Source organism: Thermobia domestica, chromosome 16 (assembly GCF_964235325.1).
Source record: "Thermobia domestica chromosome 16, izTheDome1.hap1.1, whole genome shotgun sequence".
NCBI lineage: Eukaryota > Metazoa > Arthropoda > Insecta > Zygentoma > Lepismatidae > Thermobia > Thermobia domestica.
Genome location: NC_137469.1, coordinates 57,414,898 through 57,438,229, shown reverse-complemented (window position 1 = coordinate 57,438,229; position 23,332 = coordinate 57,414,898). Strand labels below are relative to the sequence as shown.

The window sequence follows — 23,332 nt, the reverse complement described above, 5'->3', positions numbered from 1 at the left end:
AAGACTTCATTTTGGTATAACCATTACTTGGGTATCGGTTCAGGTTCAAAAGTTCTACTATCCCAAACTCCGGGTTGCGTTGTATATTGGACATCCTGTAGCTTATAGCTTTATTTGCTTCGGCTGTTCCGAGCTTAAGATATAAGTAAAAATACATTAAGAACAAATAATAAAGAAACTATGGATAATAATAAGAAATTATATAAAATGCATTTAGCTAATCAGTGCGGGACTGTGTATCTACTTTTGGAGTCACCATGTACGTTGCTACACTATTGTTTGGCAACACCACTAAAAGTACACCGTTCACGCCGAATATACATTTAAAATTACCATTAGATTTAGCCGTGGGAAGGTGAAATTGCCAGAATCCTGACTTTTCGTCAAACCGAGATGCTGAGCAAGAATGATAATAAAGGAGATACGCAAAAACTGGCGAATCCAGCCCGGGGACATAGACCCCCACTTTTCCGAGTGACAAAACTAATTTAAGCTATTATTTATATATTTTTTTTGAAAGTTTATAGTAGACTTATGATATACCTATCATAGTCTTGGTTCTGGCTGCCCCCCTCCAGTTTTTACCTTTTAGATCCGCCACTGCGCAAAATAGATTGTGGTGTGGCAGAGTATATTCTCCAACGAGGAGAGGACTATCAAAATAGCAAATAATATTTTACTTTGGTTTTAATGAAAATTTTAGTAAGGATGCGCACGAGACGAGTCGAGACAGGATTTTCCTGACAAAATTCGAGTCGAGACACGGCTCTTCCAATAGAGCAATATACAGTTTTCGAGTCGAGACATCACTTTTACAGCACATTTTCGAGACGAGACAGCCACAAATCTTGTCTCGTGCGCATCCCTACTAACCAGAAATGTCAGAAATGGGCAATTTTGAACGCAGAATTGGCCAGAAGTTACAGCTAATACGCGTAACTAGACTACATTTTTATTAGTTAAACGCCATGTGAAAATGGCTAGATTTAGCCATAAAATTGCTAAATTGGCAACGTTGATCGCTTCTGATGTCAGTACACTGCCAACCAACCAATACAAACAATGAAATTAATTTTCTTTATATCACTCATAGTCAGTGTTGTCAGTTAGGGAGAAATGTTAAATTTAATGGATTCGAAAGAAAATGAAACCTTTGAGTTTAACTTCTCAGGATAAATGCCTATTAGGCCTAGGGAGATGATGCTAAAAGCAATTGAATAACGATGGAAGAATTTATAGAATGAGAAAGTGAGAGGAAACAGGAGTACCCTGAAAAAACCCACGGACACAAGGTTATCCACCACAAATTTACTTGGCCGGGTATAGAGCCGGGATTCGACTTCCAAAATAGCGGCAGAAAATTATTTCTTAGCTAAGCGACTTTTTTTTTTTTTAATCTAACGACTTTAGTGCTGTCATGTTCTTCGGTAATCAAGCACTATTAATTCGAAACAGTTTTGATACATGCTTCTCTCCTCTGTTTTTGCTTGTTTTATTCAGAGAAGCGATGAAGAGTTGGGCAAGTATGTAGTCTAACCTAACCACCCCTTCAAAATCCTGTTTTGGTTTCTGTCACCTATTGTCCTCTAATGGGGAAAAATTCAAACCTTCAAAATATCTTTTAGCTTGTAGAAAATGAAATTTATAAGTTTTACGTCCCACGCCTAAGCTAAAGGAGAAGATGATGAAGGAGAAGGAATGAATGAAATGGTGGAATAAAGAAAATGGAAGGAAACGGGGAACCCCGAGGAAACCCACGAACACAATGTTCGTCCACCACAAAATTCACTTGGCTGAAACGGAGTTTGAACCCGAGACCCCATGCACCAGAGATGAACGTTCTACCACTAAGCTACCGCGGCCCCTTTTAGCTTGTAGAGTTTCTATTTACAACACAAGTAATTAATAGGCCATACAGCTTTAAGGACACCAAATCAATTAGATTTAAAAGTGCGTTTTAAATTGAAGTGAGTATTGGTATTAATATAATAATACAATAATGACAACTGTGAAACTATATTCTTATATTGGTAGAGCCTCCCCTCTACTCCGAAAAGCAAAATGTACAATGATGCTAGTGCTTCAAAATACGAGGGTAGGTTGATAAGTTCTCAGCCTACCCAGGTTCAAACAAAGCTAGATATAAAAGTTATATACGTTTATGAGGCTTTTAATTTGTGATGCTACTGTGCAAAATTTGGTTTGACTAAACCAATTTTAAATTTGTTTTTTTTTTCAAGTCCAAAATGAGGATGTCAGCCCACGTCCCAGAAACTAGTAAATTTGAACATCGTGCATTCATCAAGTATCTCCTCCTAAAGAGACTCTCGCCGAAGGAGATCCACAACGACCTTGTCACGACATTGGGGGACAAGGCACCATCGTATGCCACTGTGAACAAATGGGCAGCGAACTTCAAACGCGGGCAGTTTGGTCTGAACGATGATCCAAGGTGTGGCAGACCAATTTCAGTGACCTCTCCCGAGATGATTGACGCCATTCACCGGATGATTTTCAAGAATCGCCGAATCCCGCTCAAACAGATAGAGGACAAATTGGGCATTAGTCATGAACGGGTGTGGAAAGTTATCTATGAAGACTTGGGTTTGAGGAAGGTCGCGGCAAAATGGATTCCGAAACTTTTGGACGCAGATCAGAAGCATGAACGGGTGGAGGCAAGTAACGCAGTTCTGTCCCAATTTCAAGCTAAGGCCAATTTTTTGCAAAGGCTGATAACAGTGTACGAAACCTGGTTATATTTCTACGATCCCACGACGAAACAACAATCAGCGGAATGGCGAAACAGCGGTTCTCCACGTCCATAGAAGGCTAGGGCACAGCGCTCCTCTGCTAAGGTCCTTGCTACGGTCCTCTGGGATTGTGAAGGAATTCTATTGCTAGATTATCTGAAATCGGGTGAATCCAGCAATTCAACTTCTTATACATCTCTTCTGGACAAACTCAAAGCAGCACTAAAGGAGAAGAGACGTGGAAAGCTACCAAAAGGGGTAATCTTCCTCCAGGACAATGCGCCCTCACACAGGGCACGTCTGACATTGCAAAAATGGAGGATCTACGGTTTCAAATACAGGAACATCCATCTTATTCGCCTGATTTGTCTCCATCAGACTTTTATCTCTTTCCTAAATTGAAAATGTTTTTAAAGGGAACGCATTTCAATGGCGCCGATGACGTCATTTCTCAAACAGAGGCCTGGTTTGCAGAGCATTCATCCGACTTCTATTTCACTAACAAGAGGAATTTGTTGATTAATAAACCAAGCTTCACTTCCTATCTACTTGTTTGCTTGGTGAGGCTGAGAAGTTATCAACGCACTCTCGTACTAGGCAGAATAAAAATATGAACAAAAGTACAGACAATAGTGGGAAATGATCCTCGAATTCAAGGATTAATTGTGTTCTGTACACAAAGACGTGACAAGAGCACATTGTTTAAGGGACTCTGAACTTTAGTGGTTAGAGCGCGGGACTTACGTCCGCGTAGTTCCGGGTTGGATTCTTCACCAGTGCTTCCCAATTTTCTGCGTCCATGCAGCGTCATGAAGCAAACTGGCAAGTCGCGTGAATAAAAGATGTGACGGCCACTAGGTTACGTGTTCGTCTCTAGCCTGGACGTAGTTCAGCCCATTGCTAATAGATGGCGTTGGTGCGGCTCAGCATATCGTTTGGATGTAGTAGTAGCAATAATTGTTGTTATTATTGTTGCACATCTAGACACAAAATACATCTGAAAGCTTAATCAATGTGTGGAATTTCACGAATAAATTTTTAGCGACTTTTCGTCCGAAACTGGAAATCTTTTCATCGCTGCGACTTTCGTTCGACTTTTTGTGTCTACGTTTTGGCAGCACTGCAAATAATACAGTGTTAGTTTGTCAACCTCCATGTCCACTCTCTATCATTTTTGCCTACGAAGGGTTACCGTATTCTCACGTCCATAAGCGAAACTTTTCCTAGAAAATCATCGAAAATTAAGGGCGCGGCTTAAGCACACGAATGATAGGAAATAGGTACACTCATGTCCAAAATGATTGTCGCATATCTATAACTGTCTTTTTGTAATAATAGAATTTGATAATGATTTTGCGGGATGCTTTTAATGCTGATACTATGAGTATAATCGGAAAATGCATATTTGTGGTAAATTTCATAGGAAAAGAATTATAAATACGAAAATTAGAATGAGGAAAACAAAATGTTGTTAAATGGATACGAAAGTTTTATTTTCGTTTTATTGTTCTTATTTACTGCTCTTTTGACATGAAATTTTCCACATAAATTTCTTTGCCGATTATACATATACTACCATTATAAGAAATACCGGACGAATTCGTTATCAAATTATATTCCTACAATAACATGTTTATAGACATGCGATAATAATTTTGGACATGAGTGTACATCTAGCAACATAGCACCACTTATTTGACACATGGGTATTTGAATAATAAATTATTCAATTAAATGAGAGTAGTTTTTCGGGTTGTTAATCCGCTAAGTAAGAATGTGGAGCAAAAGAATAAGCTACAATGTTCGTTTTCAATTGTTTGATTTTCAATTGCTTTTACGCAGCCAAAAAATGAAATGAAATCTTTATGTTTTACGTTCCACGTGTATGCCGTATAGGCTAAAGGGCATGGTGATAATAAGAAATGTAGAATGGTGGATTGAAGAAAATGAGAGGAGACGAGAGAATGCCGAGAAGAAAACCCCACACGGTGTTCGTCCACTACAAAACCCACTTGACGCGAGTGAGATCGAACTAAGGACTCCATGCACCAGAAATGGACGCTGTATCACTGAGCCTCCTCGGTCCCACACAGCTGTCAAGACTGTCAACAAATAGCATTGTCACATGTACACCACATAAAGAAGTTTGGTCTGTATAGCGTGATTTCTTAATATTGAAACTGGAAGTTGTAGTAGACTTTTACGGCTTCCGATTTTAGCAGAGAGACGAGATTGAATAAGGGACACTTAATTGGTTGTAGAAAACCGCTTCTCGCTATTGATTATCGTTTTTATTCTAAACCGATCAACGTTAAAACCGGAAGTGGTTAGTCTCGACCGCTTCTGGTTTTTAATATAAGGCTGAGAGAGAATTATTCTTAGCATGCTAAGACGATAAAAAAAAACGTGCTTCTCGCTATCTCATCGTTTTGCTCTTTGTCGGTTAATATTGAAACCGGAAGTTGTAGTACATTTCTAATACTTCCGGTTTTAGTAGAGATTTATGAATGGAGATGAAAATGTATATTATTGGAGTGCTTAATTGATTGCAGGAAATCACTTTTCCTTATCTGTTACCGTGTTTGCTCTATATTGATCAACGGTAAAACCGGAAATGATTGATTTCTACCACTTCCGGTTTGAAAATCACCTCCATCAACGAATTCGACTCCTAACTTTTGGTCCTCTATACATTAATGGTAGTTTATCAAACAGTTCTATTTTTTCTTTTTTCTTTTTCTTTTTTCTTTTTTTTTTTTTTTACCTCGCGGACACATCATCATCATAATAGGTATTCTGCAATTATTGGCAGGTCACTTGCCGCAACTGAGAAGGTTACTCCATGGTTTTCCGCTACTCTTTTCGTCTTCACGTACGATTTTTCTGTTTTAATGTCGTACATCAATTGTAGTCTCTTTCGTCCCCTCCCTCTTTTTTCTGCCACCATACCCTCTAGCACGTCCCTCATGATACAGTTCCTTCTTAGCCAATATCCCAACCAGTTTTCTCTTCCTCTTCTCAGTAACATCTGAAACAGTCTTTTTGTCTCTCTCCCATTTCTTTTCCGCAGGACCCAACTAATTCTCTCCATTCTTCTTCACACCCACATTTCGAAAGCTTCCAGTCTTTTTTCTTTTATCATTTTGGCGTAATGTCAATGTTTCTGGCCCATACAGCCCTATACTCCACTCAAAGCATTTTATGAGTCTTTTTCTCAACCCTTTATTCAAGGTCCTACAAAACAGACTTTTCTTCCTTCGAAAGATTTCTTTCGCTATTCCTATCCTTGTTTTTATTTCACTTTCGCACTTCATATCATTACTAATAATACTACCAAGATATCAAAAACTAGTCACCTGTTCTATTTTCTCCCTTCTTATTTGTATATTTGACACCAATATTTCGGTAAACCAAACTCCTTAGGAACACTTTTAATGCTAGTTTTCGGCTTTTGTATGCGAATATGTACATTAAAAAAAGTTGCAAGCAATAGGTAAATATGTGGCTGATACAAGTGTGCGGCCTATATGCACGCAACAATATGATGTACTATGGTCACAGGGGCGGATCCAGGAAGGGGGCGATCGCCCCCCCAAAAGAGGAAACTTTCTTATTATATATATATATATATATATATATATATATATATATATATATATATATATATATATATATATATATAACCCATCCCAAAGTTTGGAGCCCTTAAAAGTAGCAGTATAACAACCCACCGCCCCCCAGAAGTCGGTCCAGGATCCGCCCCTGCCATGGTCTTTTTGTTAGATGATGAGTGATTAACATCCATAGCCATTATATCTGGCTTCTTAGACCGAAATGCAATTACTCGTAACTGAAGAAGTTCTTGTATTGAATCAAGGGTTCCCATCCAGATTTCTATACTAAAATACCAGGACACCTTATGAAAACAGTATATTAAATAGTTATGCACGTGCGCCTTGCGAAAATGATGGCCTGACTCATGTGGGTCCACACACTGAAACTGAGGGTTCCTAGTATAAATTGAACCTGATAGCACGCACACTAATAATGAGATTTAACCATAGTTATACAGAGAACACCCAATAAATTGCGTAGATAAATTATCAAAATTCTTACTTCCAGTGTTGCCAACAAGTTGTTACAAAAAGTCGCTAAATAGGAGATGAAATGACTCCAATTTTGGGTGAAAAGTCACTAAAAAAATTTTTTCGTGGAACTTTGCCTTTATATATATATATATATATATATGTGTGTGTGTGTGTGTGTGATATACGGGATCAATTCAAGTCATACGCTACAGGAACGTATATGGAAAGACTCATATGTAACTAAAAATAATTTCCTTTTTATATATTTTTAACTTTATGCTCAATTTTGCTTCAACGAAATCAAAGATGAGTTTAGAAAAGTGAACAAAATTAAATATCTAGAAAGAACCTTACTTCACTTCTACTCACGCTTCTACAGATAATCTGTTTGCTATCGGTAATGTATTATTTGTGCCTCTAAACTAAAGGACATTAAAAGCTGGAGTTGGTCTCCTTTAGAAGGTAAGAGATAACAGCAATCAAAGCGGGAATATAGAAATAAATGTTATGTACTTTCTTAGCTCGTCAACATCTACACTGAGTCAAATAAGCAAAAGGAAAATAAACATATATCTGAACTGATTCGAGGTAATAGTATTTATTTTAGGACAAGTTGTTCGCAGCACAAAAGTCGCTAGATTTGTAAGTCGCCAAATCGGCATTCCAAAATCACCAAAAAAGTCGCCAATCGGAAAAATTATTTTTTGCCACTATCCTGGAAGGCGAATCACCTATATTTAGCGACTTTTCCCCCAAATTGGCAACACTGCTTACTTCACACGGCAAGCAACCACGTAAGAGATATTTTGTTCGTAATCAAATGTACATTAAATGGTTACTATTAATTCTCAAATGTTTCTAGAATATTTGCGATTTTACTTAAGAATGATCATTAATTCATGTAAAACAAAAAGTAAAAGCATTCACAATGAGCAAGACACATTCTAATGGTAAGAAGATAAAGAAAGCGCTTAATAAGTCACTAAGAATAACAAAAATATCCTAAAAGAGGTTTTACTTATCTGTAAAAGATGATTGCTCACTCTACTGGCAAAACGAGGAAGGAAAAAACAAAAATAAAGAGAGTTTCCTTTTTAGTAAGAAAATTGAGGATACATCATTGAAACGCTATTAAATTTTCACATCATTATGCACTTGTTGATATGCGTCGGAGAGTTTTGTTGTCTTTCATTATCACTTCTGAAACGTCTCCTCCAACCCCTCTTTCTTTTGTTTCTAAATTCTCTCTTCTCCATGAAATCCCTTGTCTGTGATTTCTTTTTCACTCAAAGAAATTATTGATAACAGAGCAGGCGAGCACCCAGAAATTTTTGTTGAGAAGGGTCTAAGTTTTGTGAGGGGGGGGGGTCCAGTACAACAAGCCTCTACGTCTTAGTATTGAACGGGTATTATAATGCACCCGAAAGGACGATAAGTCATTGTAAAATACTTCCACCTATATTTTCAGATAAAATTATAGAATTAAATTGTTTTTATGAGAACTAACAGAATGCCCGTTCTTTGCACGGGGAGAATATGTTTTATTTTGGACATAAAAGACACCAAAACTGTCACCAATCAACTTAGGAATTCCAAATATTATAAATTCGACACTAATATCGGTCATTATTATTAAGTTATTATTTTTTACATTTCACCATCATCCCTTAGAAGTACTAATGTGAGCTGAATTTGGATTTAAACGCCAGCGGAAGTATCACTGTTCATCTCAACGACCCCGAAGACTATGGGTTCGACACCAATATCGGTCATTTTTGATCATTTTTTATATATCTATCCCCTTCCCTAAGTTGCACCGTCAAAATGAAATGACAAAAAAACATTCCAAACCTAAACCTCATCTATGTTGAAAATTTGATCGAGATCGCTCGTGTGGTTCAAGTTATTAAGTTAGAAACATAGTCATTTTCATATATATATATATATATATATATATATATATATATATATATATATATATATATATATATATATATATATATATATATATATAGCATATATAGGATAGATTGGTAGATAGATATAGGTAGATAGAAATATTGAGATAGATAGATAGATAGATAGAGATAGAAGAGTACAGATTAAGTGTAAGATCAAATTTTAATGTTTCATCAATCATTTTCCTATTAGACAAGAATAGTTTTATTGAGAAAGTATACAAATGTATGTTGAGTTAAGGAGTTTCAGGGGGGGTCTGAATCCGGTCGCCCCCCCGTAAGTGCGCCCCTGCAACGGAGTTTGCAATTATAAGTTGTGTAGTGTTCTCCTCAAGATAGAGAAACATTACACAAAAATCATTACAATACCGGAAACAGGGTATGATCCCATAATCCAGATCTCTTGGCGATGAGAGCTTATGTGGTGAGAAACGGCCTATTCTGTGAGGAGTTAATTTTGTTGTACGTGTGTACTTGTCAACTGTATCGAGTTTAAGTTCTGAGTAAGTCGTGGGTAAGAGCTCACGTGAATAGTAGCCCCGACTAGTGTTGTAAAACTTCCGGAAATTTTGAACAGGCTGGTAGAAAACCGTGTTTTCCGGTTTCTTTGCGGAAAAATTGGGAACATAAAAATCTTTTTATTAGGTTAGTTTTACTAGTAACGAAACCGTTTTTTTTTCGAACGCGTGAAAAATGTAACTTGAGAAATTTCAATATTGTGAATATTTAAAAAATAAGCATTCGAAAATAAAACTGCTGTAATTATTCTTGAAAATTAAGTCTGTACTCATTTCCTTTATGTGAATTTTAGTAGTTTACTCCTGGTTGTGCATTAATTACAGAACTTTTGACAATTGCATACACATCTACCATCATGAAACGTTACTGTTGCATCAAATAGAGCTCTTGAATGAAATTGAGTTCTTAATGTGCTCTTTGATCTGCTGAAATTTTGTTAATTTTAACTAAATTACTTAAAAGAGAGAGCAGTAGGATAATTTCACTAATACTCATGCACTAAACATATAATTACTATTGTTTAATATTCTAATATACACTTTTATATAAACTATATGTACAAAATTTTATGTAAACGAATACCTCTTTTCTAGTGCGACAAATTATCTATAAGATGAAAGTGACTATATTTGTAACTTAGCAACTCTTGAACCACCAGAGTGATCTCGATAAAAATTTTCAACGTAGATGAGGTTCGAGCCTGGGATGGATTTTACCATTTCACTTTGAAAGTGCAACTTGGAGGAAGGAAGTTCAGAGATATATATTGAAAATTACCGAACTCATAATGTCGAACTCATAGTTTTCGGAGTTGCTGAAATGAACAGTGACATTTCCGATGAAGCTTAAATTGAAATTCAGCACTGCAACTTGAGAGAGGGGAGGGGAGATACATAAAATGATCAAAAATGACCGATATTAGTGTCAAATCCATAGTTTTCATGGTTGCTGAGATGAACAGTAACTCTTCCGATGCTGTTTAAATAAAAATCAGGAGAGGAAGGGGGGATATATAAAAATGATTGAAAATAACCGATATCAGTGTCGAATCCTTAGTTTTTGGGATCGCTGAGGTGAACAGTGACACTTTCGATGCCGTTTACATCCAATTTTATCTGGAAGAAGAGAGAGATATATAAAAATGATCAAAAATGATCGATATTAGTGTGAATCCGTAGTTTTCAGGGCCGCTCAGATGAACAGTGACATTTCCGATGCAGTTTAAATCCAAATTCAGCGCCGAAACTTTAGGGAGGGGGAAGGGGATGATATATAAAAAATGATCGGAAATGACTGATATTAGTGTCGAATCCAAAGTTTTTGGGGTTGCTGTGATGAACAGCAACACTTCCGATGCCGTTTAAATCCAAATTCAGGACCGCAACGTGGGTAGGAGGAGATATATAAAAATGACTGAAAGTGGCCGATATGAGTGTCAAATCCATAGTTTTCGGAGTCGCTGCGATAGTGTTGTAAATAGAAAAAAAACCGTTCGAATTTTTTCAGAAATGTACGTTTTTTAAGAAAAAAAAACATTGCCTCTCGTTTTTTTTCTAAATTTCATTTTTTTTTCAAATAGTCATTTCTAATGAATCTTGCGTCTATTTAAGTATTAAATATTTTTATCTAGGTATAATCACCGTAAAATGCAACATAAATTAAACGCTAGATACTGATACGCTACAAATATTTTACAATTTACATGAATGCCATACCTATTAACAATTCGGGTTTCAGCAGTTTTCATCAATATCAACTAAGAAATAGAAGTAAAAATGAAATTTTGTTTTTTCGTAAAAGCAGGCCTTTAATAAGTACGAAAATAATGTCACGAACAGTATAAAATTCAAATAACTTGTCTAAAGGTAAAAACTAATACTAATTTGCCTAATAGTATTTTTCTAAATGTCATATATAAATAATTTGTCGACTAGATATATATGATATGCCTGCTCTACCATATATGCAACACGTGCATTTGCGTGGAGCGGCAAGTTTGGATGGTCCGGTAAAATCTGTCATAAGTATATCATTTAAATTAAATATTTCTTGTTGGAAACAGACTTCATGATGATGGTAGTTACATTTACTAAGCTGACCTTTTATTTGAATACTACATTCATAAATTATGTTTAGGTTGCATTAGTTTAAGGCCACATGGACAATGCTAAAGCGAATGGTCGAATAAATCCGAGCACAAATTGCTTGATTGTTGCCAAGAGCTCATGTGGTTCGGATTCCACGTTAATCAGTAAGTCCACGTCTCATATAGCCTCGCTGCTGAACGGGACGTTAAACTCAAGATTCATTCATATCTGTTCCATTTAGTAAGCTATCACAGTTTTGATATGACAACTAGTCTTATTTTTGTCAGAAACAAGTTCCTTATCATTAAAGGGAAATCTAGAAATAAAGATAAAAGAGCTAGTTGCACTGGAATTGCAAACTCATACATTAAGATTGAAGCTCGATAGTGAATTCTGTAAAAAGGATTACAATTTTTCTTCTGCAGGTGTGTTTGCTTTATCTTTCACTAACGTAATAGATTAATATTAACAAACAACAACAAAAAAAAAAAAAAAAAAAAAAAAAAAAAAAAAGGAGAGATAACGGGATTGCATTTTTAGTAAGTATTTAAGCCTTTCTGAGTGCAACTGCACTTACCCTCACCTTTGTTGTTCCTGCTGGAGTAGCATACTTAAAATCATGACTTTTAAGATTTGTTCTTTCTGGAGAAAGGGGGAGGCGGCAAATTATGCCATTGCATGGGGCGACAAATTGACTAGACCGGCCCTGGTGACATGTATATAAAAGACATGAATATAGGATGACACAATTTGAAGTAATGCAGGGTGTTTCAATATTAATATTAGGGTTTTGAAACTTTGTAGTATCTATTACTATTAACTTACAATTATAAATATTATATCAAATGAAAGAGCAACTCAAATAGTTTTGTACGCACGCATGCACATGCATCGTTTCTTCTGTCTGCCGTTAGAAAGAGCAAGCAGCAAAGATGTAGACTAGAGAGCAGAAAGTTTTTTGTGTTTTAATAAAGACTGAATCTGTACAGTGCATCGGTCTGTGTGAAGAATATTAAGGAGACGCTTGCGTAGTCCTTATCGTTTGCAGTTGCTACAGGTCTAAAGCCTACAGACTACGGTTTACGTGCCAATTTCGCAAGTGAAATATTGCTGCATAACAATGAAGATTTTCTGGATCGTGTCGTCTTCAGTGATACATCGACATTTACCTAAGAGCTAATGTGAACACTCATAATGTTTGTATCTGGCCGTCAGCAAATCCTCAGGAGATGGTACACTTGAAACGAGACTCCCCTAAATTGAATGTGTTTTGTGCCATATGGCGGAAAGTTTATGGGCCTTTCTCGCCTATCGACTAGATGTGTGCCGTGTGACAAATGAATCTCACATTGAACACTTGTAGCAAAGACTGTTTGAGGTGCTCTTTTACTTGATGCATTGCTTATAATTGTACGTAAAATGTAATAAGTACTACGAAGACTTAAAACCCCAAAATTCATTTTGAAACACCCTGCAATTCTCACCAACAGTGTTGGAACTAAGATGTAAAAAGGAGAGAAAATTTTTCTTATGAAGTTATTGTTTATAACAACTATATTATTATTAGTCGAGACTATAACTACAACAACAACACGAGTTAGTAGTCAAAAAAGTGTAATCAAATGTATACTCGGTGGCCCACGTAGTCAAAGTGGCACACACGGGTGTCATTTGTTTAATCCACTCCTGTGTGGACACTAATTAAGATATCGGGATATTATTCTTGCAAAATATGGTTGGACTATAGTTTATCATATTATTTTTTTTCTTCTGGTGTCGAATTTCCTTCTCAAATTTCATCCCAGTCAAAAATTCGAGAATTTTCTAATTTCGAATTTCCTTTACTTCTTTTTTCCCTGTAGCTTCCTTCGTTGTAGAAAGACCTCCTTATACTTGCCAGGTAGATACCTCGGATGGATACCTAACTGTTGACATCAATTGGACGGGCCTGCGCGCAGTGTTGCCAATTACGGAAATTAAAATTTTCCTAAATTTGGGGAAAAAATTAGAAAGTTTTGTTTATAAATCCGTACCTAAACGTCTGAGTGCAGGTCAACTTACGCCAATCGAACATTTGTCCTTACTTAACAAACGGAAGTACAGATCGTTACAATGGGGTAATTAGGGAACGCACAAAAAATTCGTATTTAGGTTCTAACCCTTGATTTTTCTAGTTTTTTTCCTACTTTTCTGTTTACAGTAATATCTTTTTGGTAATTAGAAGTTTTGTTCCTTAAATATCATCGTGTACCAATGTTTAATTTAAGATAGTTTGCGTCTGTCTGGTAGCAGTGTTACCAGCTACAGAAAATTTTAATTCCAGTTTTTAGGGGAAATTTTGAAAAAATTATCTGATTTGTCTCTATTATTTCCCTCTTGTTGGCTATATCGGACCAAACGTACCAGTATCTGGAAGTCTCGTCTTTGCTCTACACAACGCATTATAGAAAGTTTCAATAGGATAATTAGGGGAAGTACAGTAGACCTTGTTCTCTAATTGGGAAGATAACTGTGATTTTTTAAAAGGTAGAATGAGATATTTTTTATTGACATGCTTACTTTATTAGATATCGTCACAATACTTGTAGGATATATTAGAATGATACCAAAGCTTATTTTAAGATAGTTTGTGTGTGTCTGATAGTAGTGTTGCCAGCTACAGAAAATTTTAATTCCAGATTTAAGGGCAAATTTAAAAAAAAATCCCTTTTTATTTCTATTATTTCTTTCTTGTTGGCTACATTCAAACAAACGTACCAGTGTCTAACAGCCTCATCCTTAGCCTACACAGCGCGCCATAAAAAGTTTCACTAGAATAATTAGGGAAAGTACAGTTGAGGTTTATAATAAACCATGTTCTGTAAGCGGTAAGAAAATTGTGAATTTCTGAGGTAGAATGAGATTTTTTTAAAATTTCATGCTTACTTTGTTATATATCGCCATGATACTTGTAGGATATATTCTTGGAGTACTAAGGGCTATTTTCAAATAGTTTTCGTCTGTCTGATGGCAGTGTTTCCAGCCAAAACAATTAATTCCCGCTTTTAAGTGAAAAAATCGGAAAATTTCCCTTTTCCCCTCTATTATTACCCTCTTACTGGCTACATTGAAGCAAACGTACCACTACCTGAAAGCTTCCTTTTTGCCCTACAGAACGCACCATAAAACGTTTCAATAGCATAATTAGAGAAACTGTAGCCCCGGCATATTTGATTTTTGCTTGTGAGGCGTAAAAAGTGTCAAAATTTCATGTATATGTCAGAATTTTGTCTTTCCCTCTTTGGATGGAAGCAAGCGACTTCAGGATTTCACTGTACCTGGTCAACACACCAAAGATTTTTTAGGCAACTTGAACCCATATAGCAGCAGTGGTACTAGATACAAAAAATTTTGAAAGTCGGTTAGGGTATTTTTTGTAAATTTTCACCCCTACATTTCCCTCAATAATTTCCCACCCATTGGTAACACTGCAATGCAACTTACACCAAAACATAGCCACATCCATTTTCTAAAAAAACAAGGCCTTAACCATATTAATCGAATGAATGGTTTTTGAGCAATAAGTCACTAACTGGAAATGTAGGAAAACGCCAAAAATGACCTGGGGCCGAAAGGAAAAATCACACAGTTTTGCTAGTATATAGGTGCAAAGAAACAAAAGATTTGTAAGTTACGAGGGCTTCGACTCAAGTTCTGTTGATTATTTCAATAATCTGCGACGTAAATCAATAAATAATAGTTGCCAGAAAAAAACAGACATTTGAAAAAAACATGAAAAAGAACGATGTTTTTTATTGAAAAAAAACTTCACAGAAAAAAACGGTTTTTTTACAACACTACGCTGCGATGAGCAGTGACATTTCCGATGCTGTTTAAATCCAGATTCATCCACGCAACTTGGAGGCAGGGAGATATATAAATATAATCGAAAATGACCGATATTAGTGTCGAATCCGTAGTTTTGGGGGTCGCTGAAGGGAATAGTAACACTTCTGATGCCGTTTAAATCAAAATTCATGCTCGTAACTTGGGGGGCGGGAGAGACGGGAAATATATATAAAAATGATAAAAATGACCGATATTAGTGTCGAATCCATGTTTTTTAGAGTCCTGACATGAACATTAACACTTTCGATACTGTTTAAATCCAAATTCAGCGCACAACTTGGGGGGGAGAAGGGGTGGATATATAAAATGATCGAAAATGGCCGATATTACTGTCGAATCCATACTTTTCGGGGTAGCTGAGATGAACAGTGACACTTCCGATGCCGTTTAAAACCAAATTCAGCCCCCATTAGTTACTCCTAAAGGGGAGAATGACATGTAAAAGTGACTGATACTAGTGCCGAATTCATAGTTTTTGGGGTCCCTAAGTTAAATTGGTGACAGTTTTGATGCCCTTTATACCCAAAATGAAATTTATTCTCCCCCTGCGGAGAACAGGTATTCTGCTAGTCTTTAATTAAAACGAACGGAAATTTCACATGTTAAATACTTTAATATATTTGTCACTGTTTAAATTTACACACTTGTGCGGTGTATATGCGTAGATTTTTTTTTAGATTATGCGATGCGATGTAGAGTTTTTTTTTTTTAAAAAAAAATCAGAAATCAGAAAACTAAAAAGTAAAATTAAAAGCTGTTGCTTCAAGTATTTTTCCTGCTAGCGAAATACGTTGTATATATGCTGCAGACACGTTACAGCAAATAAGATTAGTATCAGGCGAAGAAATAGTTTTTAAATTATATTTTTCGGCTTTTGTCACTATTTTCGAACAAAAGATTTTTTCTAGTGGGTTCAAAATTTCCTGAAATTTTATACAGCACAAGGAGGATACGTATCTCCATAAAATATATATTTGATTTTAATATAGTGGTATTAACTAAAATGATTCTGGCCCTGTTATTTTAACACTTCCTTGCTATAAAACGATAACTTTATAAGACTACTTAAGATAATTTAAATGCATCTATATTAATTAAGTTAATTAGAATTATATTTTTGTATCTTTTGTAGCCATAACTCCACTCTATCACGGTGCTAACTTTAAAGGAGCGGTGCAAATTTATTTATTGCAACAAAATTTCCCTATTCTAATACAAGAAACATAAGTACTCAACGATATTAACTATAAACTAGTAAATATAAAATAGTTTTCATTATAAAAGCATAGTAAAATAATCGAAAATTTCAATTTTTCCATTTTTTTCCAAGCTCGTGAAAAAACAGTAAAAACTTTTTTAACCCAAAATTTCCGTTTTTTTCCAGGCCTTTACAACACTAGCCCCGACCTTCATAAACTTGGTGTTACATAAGAACCCAAAACACTAACAATCAGAAAACAATATACCCAAGTAGCAGACACAACTTGCAATGCAAACCGCTTGCTGTAAGCTTACATCTCGCTTGATTGGAAGGTGTGCAAGCATGCCGCAAGCTGGATTCCCGTAACGAAGTTACATGGGGCCAACCTTGCATTCAATGTTCCATTCAAGCTTGACACAAACGTTTTACGCTGCGGCAAGTCAATATCCAATGAACGGCTAGTGATGCTATGACACTCTGCGAAGGGTCTAAAGCATCGCTTGTAAGTACAACAAAAGACATATTATATCTATATGAAAGCAAACATTGAAAGTGCAAGCGTAGAAAACCAAAAGCCAAACATGTGCCAACTGCTCGAAAGCTTTCTTGCTACTTGAATAGAGCTAAAAGAAGAGTAAAATTGGGGCCGCGATGGCTCAGTGGTGTGCGTGGGGTTCCTGATTCGATCCCAGCTTATACTAACTGGATTTTTTGATCAGGGATTTTTTGATTTAATGTTTTGCCGTGCCTCACCCCAACGGTAAAATTCCAACACAATAGAAAATTTTAAAATAATTTATTTTATGCATACTTTATTTGAGTATTTTGATACATATTTCAATGAACGTTGGTAAGATGTGTTGTAAGGTGAACATACACAGGAGCACTGCATGAAGGCGAGCCGAGCACCAACACAACAGTATTACGCGCTCGTCCCTATGCAAAAATATCCATACTGAAGGCCTAATGAATAATTCCACTCAACTTGAACAACCGATAATTGAAACCAATAGATTCCTTAAAGGAGAGCGCTTACTTACTCTGATTTTAATCATATTTATTATTTTATTGTTATTGAAATTTTGCAATTTCTTCATCTTACTTAACTTTTATTCCAACATGTGTCCCCTAGGTCTGGGCCTAGTAGTACATCTGTCTTTGTTTGTCGTGGACAAATACCATATGCGTGGGTGTTTCGGAGCTCTCCTCCCCGCTTTTCATTCCATTATTTCACTCATTATCACTGCCTCCCTCAGTTTCGGTGCATTATAGTGAGACATTATGCAAAAAAGAAAAAAAGTAAATTTGACAAAATAAATCACAGACATTCACTGTTATTAGTAAGAATAGCCGCTTAACAACATTTCAAATACAGGAGGAGGCAAGTCTTTTTGTTGCGCCCCTCTCTCAACAGCGCCCCCCACCATCACAGCACGCAGTTTTCACTAATCTTTCCAGTATTACAATCAGGCGCCCCTATACAATCAGGGCGACATAAAGAATAATTAATATAGTATCTACAGCGCCTCTTGGTACAATATGGTTCCGTGCATGTAGCGCCCGTAGACTTAGCGCCCAGTGTTTCTGGCTCACAGAAGGAATTTTATATTGATTTTATCTCACAATCAGGGATGTCCAGTTCATTTTACCACTCTTTCCACAGGTCGTTAATTCCTGTTATTTTCTTACATCCATGTTCCGTGTACTTAGCGTCCACTAAGTAAAACTGTTATGAAGAGGGGGGAGAGAGAGCGAGAGAGAGACAGAGAGACCAGCCAATAGCACTGATTATGACGCTTCAATGAATCATAACCTCCGGGGGAAAGGGTGAAACACAGAAACGTAGTTATATATATATATATATATATATATATATATATATATATATATATATATATATATGTGTGTCTGTGTGTATGTATGCATGTATGTAACTGTACTCCGTGGTATGCAATGCTCTACAATATTTAAATGTTCTATAAACTAAGATTACATATGTAGCTTTTAATGTGAAAACTATGTAAAACAGACGTAATCTAGAATAATGCAATGAGGATAGGGCATACAAATAACGGTGAACATATCCTCACGACTGAAAACCGGGACAAAATGTAAACTGGCGAAACACCGGGATAAGAGTCTTCATGGAGGCCACGGTAGTTCAGTGGTAGAAACACTCACATCTGGTTCATGGGATCCCTAGTTTGATCCCATCTTGCGTCAAATGGGCTTTGTGGTAGTCAGACGCTGCATGCATGGATAAACTCGGGGTTCTCTCGTTTCCTCTCACTTTCTTCATTACACCATTTCATTCATTCTCACAATCACCGTCTCCTCTATCCTACTCCTATCTCCTTAATCGTGGGTATGTAAAATCCAAAGATTTCATTTCATTTCAACAGCTTCCAAACCGGGACTGTCCCGGTAAAAACCTGTCATATATGGTAACTCTGACTATATAACAACATCGGGTTTGATACTAAAAAAGAAAAAAAGTCATATTATCATATGATATTACACAGTTTCAGAAAAAAAAAATCTAACAAGCTATCCGCATTAAGTCTGATACATATTTCACAGCTTTATGCGTAATATAAATCTATATAGTTAAGCAATTGATATCATACACTACAAGCACTGAAAAACAACGTAACGTTCTATAATAAAAAGAACGTTGCTTTACGAACCAATAAGTTAATCGCTCTACGAACCTTATTGTACACATTATACCCTAAAGTTACAGCCTTATGCAGTAATCAATTCCAATCAGATATTGAACGAGTATGGTGTTTCTTTGAGAATAATCCATCACTAAGTTGAACAAGCGCCTTTGAAGGCTAGTCTTCTTCCATTTTACCCTCTTCTTCGGTAATTCATCTCGCTGCTCTTGTTCGATGCAGTTGAAACCATGACCTCATCCTTTTGTAATGTATGTCCATCCACAAGAAAGGATGGACAGGTTCAACCTTTTGGAATTTCAAATTCGAAGCTTCTATCAATTTACTCGTTCGTGTCTCTTTCTGTAATTTTGCTATATGAACAGGTATGTTGCGAGGAAACAAAAGAGGCTAGCAAAGAAATTGAATCGTAAGATCACCGTAAGATGAAAGTCGCATACTCCAGATACTACCTGATGCGTAATGTTGATCAAAATAAATTAGGAATTCTTCAGTTTCTTCTGGTACGATTTGCTGTAAGTAATCCATCACTTCTGACCCTTGTCAGAGAGAAGGAAAACAAATCCGTCCACCATTCCATAAAAATCGGACTTTCTCATTCTCCCTGTAAAAATTCGCCAATCCCAAGTGCTGCAGTATGTACTTCGTGTTCGTGTGACTTGTCTGGAACGCTTTGGCTTACGACTTCCCTCACTAGCCACGTCTGGTTGTGAGTTTAATTTACATATTCCTATATATGTTTGTTTTATCCCTCCTCGCTGGTCTAGTGGCAAGAACGCAAGCCTTTGGCGTATGAGGTTCAAGATTCGATTCCTGGTGGGAGAGCATTGAATGACCAAAGTGGTTTGGATTCCACTATAATCAATAAATTCAAGTCTTCTTTAGCCTACCTGGCAAAACCATGGGACATAAAACTAAATACAAACCTATTTATTTATTTATTATTTTTATTTATTATTATTATTTTTATTTTTTATTTATTTATTTATTTATTTATTTATTTATTTATTTTTTTGCAAAAGGAAGGTTTTATTATGAAGTAAAACACTATTCAGAAGTATAATATTGAAATTTGCAAGAAGAAAACTTATTTCTGCGTAACAAAATTTAAAAATTAATTAGTCACAGGTAATTGTTTTACAATTCTCCATGTCTTTTTAGGTACTTCTCACTACACTAATTAGCACTTTGATAAGTCGTGATGAAATGCAAACATAGTTTCGTTGCAATTCTCCATGTCCAGTAGGCATTTTTGACGTACTGTTATTAGCGCTTTTGATATTTCGAGATCAAAGGTTTGAAGGGGTCTGTGCCCCACCCAACCATTTTTCCCAGGAAAATACGAAACACATATTCCATCATTTAACGTTTATAATATCTGTGCACAATTTCATTCACTCCGGCCAACTTCTTCGTGTCTTTCGGACCTCAAATTTCTCCAAATTTTGGGTGGAGGCTTTTACCCCTTAAAACAGTTTTCCCCAGAAAAGAAAAAAACACGTACGTATTCGTTTATTTCATGTGTAATATCTACCTGCCAAATTTTATCAAAATCGGAGTGTTACATTTCGAAAATGTTACATGTCAGTACATTCATGTAGCTTGCATTTGCGGCAGAAAGTTCTTGTTTTGTGCTCCCTCTTTGCTGGAGAGTATTTCTTAGACTGTTCCTCTTCAGTATGCAGGGAAGCTTCCATTCTCCGTGATTTTTTCTCAACGTTGGCGAACTGCTAACCAGACGAAATGAAGAATTTACGGCATTTCAAACTTTTTTAATGTCTGTTTCTCGTTTGAAATTACGCTTTGATGACACAATACCATAAGTGTTGAGTCCACTTACATCAGTTATGTAAAATACTGTCATAGGCCATTTTGTTCATTGTTTTGTAATCTAACAGCGAGCCATATGATTGTTAGTGTGAACGTGTGATTTTGTTGTGTTGTAATATATGATAACTTTGAGTTTTTCCTCCGCTCTAGAAGTGACCACTTCAGGATAGTTGTGCATTGTGTTTTGCAATGGGTGATCTTACTGGGTATATATTGTCAAAAGAGACAACGCACCCAAAAAATGAGAAATTGTTCGTCTACAGTCATATTATATGTAAGAATAAAATTATATTGCAGAGTGTGTGAAGAATCTGCAACTTCACAAATTAGGAACAGTTCATCATCAGGTATTCTAATAGCGCCGATGTTGTCATCAAAACATAAGGCAGCCCATGTAGGATCGCTTTTCTCCGAAGTTTTGCTTTTTGCATTAGCACGTGCTTTTGCATTAGCTATAGGTGCTACGCTTCAAACTTCTAACCAATCCTTTGGATAAGAAAACTACTCAACGTCTCATTTCAATATCGGTACCTGAACAAGAAACTTCAGTTCCATTTGTATATAAGTCTGCTAATATCTTATCGTCTGTCGGGAATAAATTTCTTCATTGTTTATTGATTTACGAAAAATATTCCTCCTCTACCATCAATAGTGACGTGTATTGTTAGTGATCTGTTTGTCTACCACGTGCAATGATCAAAACACACTAACAATAAACAAAACTTTACATACAATCAGTGACAAAGCCAGGATTTCTATTCGGGGGGGGGGGGGTCAGTGTCCTACTCCGGAAAACTTTTTTGTTAATGTGGAGACTGAAAGCACAAATTTAGATTTTATTCTAGCAACTGTTTAAAATTTTGGTTCTTGGGAGTTCATATCCCGGGAAACTCCCCCTGGATACGCAACTGCATACAATGGAAAAATTAATATTGTTTGATAGACAAAAGCAACTATTATGCTTCTGACAATGGACTTATATAAGTTAATAAATAAAGAAAAGCTGCTACTAAAATAAGCAAAATTGCAAATAATTAAATCAATCAAACTAAATAATAAACACATAAAGTTGCAATATGTTATATCTGACTTCATTGGGACAGTTAGAAGATTATCAGAACGTTCACTCCGCTACGAGCCACAATCTCAATCTATTCTGAATCTATCCTCATATTTCTTCATTAAGGCTCGAGTTTAATGGACCCACTCGGCACCCAATGCTATAAATTTTAAAAACTATCACTTAACTCACGGAAATGAAAAAAAAAAATACTTAAATAACATAATACAAGAACACAACCAGGGAAATGTCATAGAATCTCAATACTTACTAAGCCTTAGTAATTATTAAAGAAAGTATGCGTACGAGTGCAATGGACCCACCTGGTAGTCCTAGGCAGTGGCGGCGGTTGGACGTTAAAAGTGGGGAGGCAAGACATGATCTGAATACAGTATTTGTATGTCAATCTTACTTTTCCTGGTTGCTTGTAACACTTTGTTAGACTAAAGGCTGTATAACTATTAGGAGGCTGTTATATAGACTAAAGGCTGTATAACTGTATAACTATCTTTTTCAGTTAAAATACCGTATATCTTGTTTCATATTTTGTTACGTAAATTGACAAGAGCAACACAAGATACTAACTCTTTGTACTCTTATACAACGAAGGTGTAAGAAGCGATCTGATTCCTTGCTCATAAATCAAAAAATCATAAAATCATGCATCTTAAAATTCTGTCTGGAAAATTGTGTGATCAGATTAGGGACCTATTTAATAACAAATTTGCAAAACAAATAAATAGAAAGTATAATATTAATCAAATAATCATAGTAATGGATAATAAGGCTTGTTCTGCAAAAGTTATATTGAAACTGGAAATTAATGAACAACTTATATTTTTAATTCCACGCATGTTATTATATGTGTTCTTACTCTTAGAAAGACAGTGAATACTACAAGCATATGCTACGACATTCAAAGAAATACTTTTGCAGCTTCCCGAAACATGTTCGTTGCCATTAGATACAGTTTTCATTTTCTTGGAATACATCAAAACTCAACAATACTTAGTCACTCCACATTGCAGTTGTACAAAATAATCCTAAAACCTAGAATTATGTTAAATTTACTAAATTTAATTGTATAACAAAACTATATATGTACACCCCTAAACTCGTATATTACACTGCAAAATTATATATTCCTTACTGAGCTCCTTCGTGGCTAAGCGGTTAACGTACGCACCTTTGACGTGGGAGACCTGGGTTCAATTCCCGGAGGGAGCTCACGTGGTTCGGACTCTACGTTAATCATTAAGTTCACATCTCATAT

At 36.0% G+C, this 23,332-nt stretch overlaps 2 protein-coding genes across 2 annotated transcripts in view; both read left to right on the top strand.

Moving 5' to 3' along the window:
* LOC145673067 (protein Wnt-5b-like) overlaps positions 1–23,332 on the top strand; it is a 756,220-nt gene that overhangs the window by 116,558 nt on the left and 616,330 nt on the right. The gene's annotated exons all lie outside the window — the stretch shown is intronic.
* On the top strand, positions 2,247–2,825 carry LOC145672481 (protein GVQW3-like). The gene has a single exon (XM_081741643.1). It carries the CDS (start codon positions 2,247–2,249, stop codon positions 2,823–2,825), a length of 579 nt encoding a protein of 192 aa, XP_081597769.1.

Excerpts from the sequence above, each read along its gene's own strand:
- LOC145672481 (XM_081741643.1), top strand. The coding sequence starts at position 2,247 with ATGAGGATGTCAGCCCACGTCCCAGAAACTAGTAAATTTGAACATCGT.